A 5,437-nucleotide genomic window follows, 5' to 3' on the forward strand; every position below is an offset into this window, starting at 1 on the left:
TCGGCCACGTCAGCCCAAAGCAGCACAGGATCCTTGGACGGTGGGAGGCAGAAAAAGGGATTCGCCCCGGCGTGGCCCCGCAGAGGGGAGGGAAGGCTTCACTTTCAACTTTGGCTTCAGCTTTGGCGTGGCCTTCTCCTTCCCTCTGTTTCAACAGCCCAGCAGAGCAGCTGGTGCTTTGTGGCAAAGATGAAGCGCGTGGACAGGCGTTGTCCTAGAGCACTGGAAAGAGTGGCTGTCCTGCCACTCTCCGGAGGCTGCCGGGTCCTCCTCCTCCAGCTGAGGTGTCTCCTTTCCTGTTAGACCTCAGGAAGAGGAGATACCCCAGCCTGCAGAGCATCCTAGGGCTGGGGCTCCAGCGTTGTCTCTGCCTGAGCAGAGTCCTCGCTGGGGACTGAGTGTGACCTCATCCGTGCCCTCGTCATCTGTAAACTCGGCCGTGGTAGGTTAAACCTCGACTTCAGCCTTCCTCGTCCCAGGATGAGGAGTGTCTGAGTTGCCAGGGAGGAGACCAAGGGGCTGGTGTCTTTGCTTGGGCCTTGAAGGACTGTGGGGACAAAGCAGCAGAGGTGAGGTGACAGCCCCATATCCCTTCCAGGCAGGGCACATTGCACCTCATGATTCCCAGGGCCAGGAGGGAACCAGGGGGCAGATGGCTCAGCTGGAAGCTGCTGGTTAGGAATACGCCCCTCCCGAAACACCCCTCTTCCCACAGATGTGCTGGGAGCAGAGCGCCCCTTGCCCAGGCTGGGGGGGGAGCTCCATGCCAAGGTCCTTCCTCCTCCCCGCTGCCCTCACTCACTCTCTCTGATGTACTTGTGCTCGTTCTCGTGCTCATCCACATCCCGTCCGAGGAGTCCTGGGGGGACACAGCATGTCAGGGACCCACTGGCCATCAGGGACCCACCGGCCAGCCTGTCTGGCCACACAGTTCCCTGGGGAGGGCTGACCCCAGGGTGCAGCATCGGGGAGGGGATGGATGAGCCTCCTGCCAGCCCTACCTGTGCAGGCAGGAGTGGGAGAGAGTGAAGGGGTGCCCCACAGGTCCTGCACTGGGACACAGGGACCCTGGCAGAGAAAGGGACCCTGGGGCTAGGGGCTCACCGATGAACCTGACAGCCTCCAGCCGCAGGGACTCCTGCGGGCTCCGCAGGTAGGTCTGGCTCTTCCACAGGTAGTACGTGGCCCTGCTCCTCTTCCTGGCCAGCTGGAGAGAAGGGTGCAGAGTTGGCACAGAGATGGCCCCCCCGTTGGGCCATCCCTCCACCAAGGACCACCCTTCTTCTCCCCAGCAGGACATTCCCAGCTCTCCGCTCTCCGCATTGGGGTTCGGAGGGAGCAGAGGGCTCCCAGGCAATGCTAGGGTGCCATCCTGGTGGCGGGGTCCCCTTTGGGACCCCGGAGGTGAGGACAGCCTGGAGCAGAGCCTGTTCCAGGAGGGTGCATGCAGCTGTGGGGACACTGCCCTTGGTCCCCTCTGCTGGGCACGGGCAGGGCTTACCCAGGGCAGATCCCAGGGGTGTTCGGGCTGTGCTTACCAAGCACTCGCAGATCCTCCATGCCTGCGCCGTCTCGGCCAGTCGCACCAGCTGCCTCCACTTCAGGAACTGGCCAGCGCTGCGGAGGGCTTCCTGGGAGGCCTGGTGAGCAGCACAGATGCTACCACCACCATGGGGGGCACAGGACCCTGTGTCCTCCCTCCTGGTGGGGCTCAGAGCCTGTCCTGGCCCATGCAGGGAAGACGCACCAGCTGGGGACTGATGCTGCCAGCAGGTTCAGCACCCCAGGGGAAGAGGAGGGCAGCCACCCTCTCTGGCTGGAAGCCTGTCGGGGCTTCAGCGTTTCAGCTTTGGTGGCCCCAGGCTGCTGCGGAGCCGTAGTCCAGTCTCTGGGGCTGCAGGGACCCATGCCAGGGGCTGTGTGGAGGGAGCTGGGTGGGAAAGGGACCCACCTCCCCATCCACCAGGCAGCAGGAGGAAAAAGGCAGCAGTGGGCAGGGAGGGGGGCTCTGCCTGTTCCTAGGGACTCAACAAGCTAGACCTCACAGTGCAGTGTCAGCATTGCCCTCCCCAAAGGACCAGTCAGGTTGGGAATCCCACCTTGGCCACACTCTCGTCCTGGTCATGCAGGTGAAAGAGCAGCGGCAGCAGGCTGTCCCACACCACCTTCTTCATCTTCTTCTTTTCAGCACCCACCACGAGCCCCGTTGCAATTTGGAAGAGATGGATGGAGAGCTCCCGCACCGTGTCCAGCTCCTGGGGGAAGAGGGGAGGAGGACCTCAGCCACAAGCCCATGGCAAGCAAGGGGCTGACATGGAGACAGACATCCCCAAAATGGCTGCAGGCAGCCCTGCTGCAAAAGGCAGCGAGCTGCGGCATGCAGATGGTCTGCCCAGGGAGACTGGGGTCTCCGGGGCTGAGGGCCAGAGAGGGAGGCCCTGCAGAAGGCTGGAGGATGCTGTCAGAGCAGGGTGTGCATTGGTGGGGCTCAGCACGCCTGCTGCCATCCTGCCACCACTGTCCCCCGCTGCGGCAGGGAGGCCGAGCCGGAGTGAGTCCTTGGTGGGGGGTTTGTGACACAGCACGGAGCCACCAAGGGCAGCAATGGGGTCTGGGGACTGCAGGGCAAAGCATCCCCCTGCAGAGCACAGGGGCTGCAGTGGGAGGCGTGAATGGAGGTGCCCAGGAAGGGGGACATGGGGCTCTCCCCCAGCCTTACGTTGTTGAAAAGCAGCAGGAGCTTTTCAGCCAGTGCCAGGGCAGTGAGGCTGAGTCTCTTCCCCTCCAGCAGCCAGAGCATGTTGCCAAGCACGGGCAGGGCCGCGGCGCTGGCATCACTGTCATCATCCAGCAGCTGGTCCAGAACGTACGGCAGCAGGATAAGGGCTTTCCTTTCCTGTGTGAGACATGCCACCTCCTTTTTGTAAAGGAGCCACCGATCACAGGGGTGAAAACCCTCTCCACGAACACCGGCCTCCCCACTGGGTTCTCTGCAGGCAGTGCAGGTTACGAGGGCAAGGTCCCGGCAGACGGGGCTCACCAGCACGCCCATGGGAAGAGCAGGGCACAGAGGGGGAGGACAGACAGCACTGGCTCCTTGCCAGCCCTTCGGCTGCCCCCTTCTCCACCAGACCCCCCTGGATAGGCTGGTGGGTGACTGGCGCTGCCTGGAAAGCTGCCCAAGCTGCCAGCAGCCCCTGCCATGGCTGCTGTGTTTCACCCTGGGGCTCAACACCTCACGGCCAGGCCCTGCAGACCCCACGCTCAGGCCGGTTGCTCTGCTGCCAGCATCCCTGCTGGGACGTGCTGGCAGTGGGAGCCCGTTCCCGTCAGCACTGCTGCTTCTCTCCTTGGCATGGCACAGCCATGGGGCAGAGGGCCGGGGAGGCAGGAGAGCTGGCAGCAGCCAGCACAGCCCACAATGCCCAGGAAAGCCTGAGCTGCCACGTTACCCACTGTTCCACCCTGGGCTGCTGTCCCGGCTGCCCCCTACTCACTGTGTCAGGCCTCTCGGTGAGCCTGAGGATGGCCCTGAGCACCAGGCTGGGCATCCCCAGGCACTGGCTCTGCAGATAAATGGGGAAGATTTCCAGGGCACGGACCAGCTCTTCACTGATGTTGGTAAAGTCCAGCATCTGAAACACAGGCAGTGGGAGCTGCTGAGGTGTGGTGCTGGCTCCAACCATCAGCTCAGGACAAGGACGCAGGGCAAGACCAAGCCCAGACAGAGAGAGGCAGCAGGGATTGCAGAGAGTCCCCGTGCCCCACACCACAGCACATTGCTTGCTCATCTGCTCCTCCATGGTACCAACCAGAGCCCACCCACTGCCCCAGCTTTCCCCACAGTGGTGGGCATGGGAGAACCGAGCATCGGGGGGAGCTTGGAGTGGTGCCATCAGGCTCACCTCAATGAAGAAGACCATAGCGACCATCTGCCAGGTGGGGTCCTCTGTCCGGAGGAGCTCTACCAGATGGCAGAAGATGGCGGAGCGCAGGCGCCTTGGCATCTTCATCATCTCCCTGACGGGGAAGGAGGCACTGTCAGGCCTGAGCCAGGCAGGCACATCTTTTGGGGGTTTGCACCAGCCTGGACATCGCCAGTCTGTACCACTTTCTCCAAGTAATGGGGACCCCACTGCCATCAGCCCCAAGGGAGGGGGTGGCATGGGGTACCCTGTCCCCAAGGAGCAGGGAGAAGGGGCTCTCACCTGGCGATAATGCGCACTCCCATGAGGTGGGTCTGGGAGCTGAGCAGGGTGTCCCAGCCACCCTGCGCCTCGATGGCCAGTACCTGGCTCTCAAAGCCCATGCTGCAGAGCAGCACTTTCAGGGACTGCACCGCAGACCTGCACAAGGAGAAATGCTTAGCTCCCACCCTGGCTTGGCTCCGGGTGGTTGGCAGGGATGAGAGGAAAGGGATGGAGCACCTGATGGGAGTGAGCTGATCCTGTCGGTGCTCCGTCCAGAAGATGTGCACTTCCTGCAGCGTCAGCTCCGTGGTGAATGACGCTTGGAAAAGCAGCGCCAGGAAAAGCTGGGGGAAAATTGCCTCCACCTGCCACAGGCAGACAGGCTGCAGGAGGATCTCGCTTATCGCCCTGGTTGCCTGCAGAAGACACCCGGACGCTGAGATGTCCCCTCACCCCTGGGGAGGTCAAGCCTTGGGGCGGGCAGGGAAGGGGAGCAGGGGCCCCGGACAGCTGAGATCAGCCCCGGAGGTCAGCAAGGCTTCGTCCAGCAACTCACAGCCAGGGAGAGGATGCGCGGGTTGTCCTTGGTGGAGGCGGAGGTCTTGCGCAGTGACTGGTTCACCAGCAAGCTGAGCAGCTCCCTCAGCACCTTGTCCGCAGCCCGGAGGTCAGACATCATCGCCCTCCACATGGCCCTGGCGACACTGCAGGGACACGGGGCTCTGTCAGCAGGGACACCCCAGAGGATGGCCGGGCTGCAATCCCTCGGGAGGGTCTTGGGGCCCCTCTCCTCGTGTGAGAGGCGCCCCCAAAGGCTGGTGGTCCCCTTACCGGGTGCACGTCGGGGAGCACTGCAGCAGGCTGGCCACCAACTCCCTGGGGTGTTTGCGCACAAGCACCACCAGGGCCCTGTCCAGGCTTTTGCGGGCTACCACCGCCCTGACGGAGGGCCGGCTTCTGTAGATGGCCCACACGACGTTCAGCACCTGGAGGGGAGACACGGGCGGGAGTGGGGATGTCAGCATGGTGAGCGCGGCCATTTCCCCAGCTCCTACTGGGAGCTGCTTCCGTTCCTAGTGCGGTATGCCAGCTCGAGACGGCGTCAGTGCTAGCCAGGCACAGAGCCAGGGGAGGAACAGTCCCCCAGTGGGCTGGAGCATCAGCTGTGCCACCCATGGGCTATTCACCTGCCCCGGCTGGAAGGCACGGTCCGCCACAAGGACATCCACCATGTGGGCAGCCAGCCT

General features: G+C 63.4%; 1 protein-coding gene across 1 annotated transcript; it reads right to left on the bottom strand.

The window, feature by feature from the left end:
• LOC126036804 (maestro heat-like repeat-containing protein family member 6) lies at nt 1-3,977 on the bottom strand. Its single transcript, XM_049797017.1, has 8 exons — nt 3,906-3,977; nt 3,498-3,635; nt 2,720-2,896; nt 2,100-2,255; nt 1,539-1,640; nt 1,105-1,207; nt 803-859; nt 1-547 (listed from the first exon to the last, which is right to left on the bottom strand). The coding sequence occupies exons 1-8, from the start codon at nt 3,930-3,932 to the stop codon at nt 342-344; spliced, it is 966 nt and encodes a 321-aa protein (XP_049652974.1). The 5' UTR covers nt 3,933-3,977; the 3' UTR covers nt 1-341.
• Nucleotides 3,978-5,437: the final 1,460 nt, after the last annotated feature.

Source organism: Accipiter gentilis, unplaced genomic scaffold (genome assembly GCF_929443795.1).
Source record: "Accipiter gentilis unplaced genomic scaffold, bAccGen1.1, whole genome shotgun sequence".
NCBI lineage: Eukaryota > Metazoa > Chordata > Aves > Accipitriformes > Accipitridae > Astur > Astur gentilis.

Bases quoted from the DNA above. Each gene is read 5' to 3' on its own strand.
- LOC126036804 (XM_049797017.1), bottom strand. From the start codon at position 3,932: ATGGTCGCTATGGTCTTCTTCATTGAG. The intron at 3,636-3,905 runs GTGAGCCTGATG...CCTGTGTTTCAG, and splicing joins CTATGGTCTTCTTCATTGAG to ATGCTGGACTTTACCAACAT. The intron at 1,641-2,099 runs GTGGGATTCCCA...GCTGCTCACCAG, and splicing joins AGGACGAGAGTGTGGCCAAG to GCCTCCCAGGAAGCCCTCCG.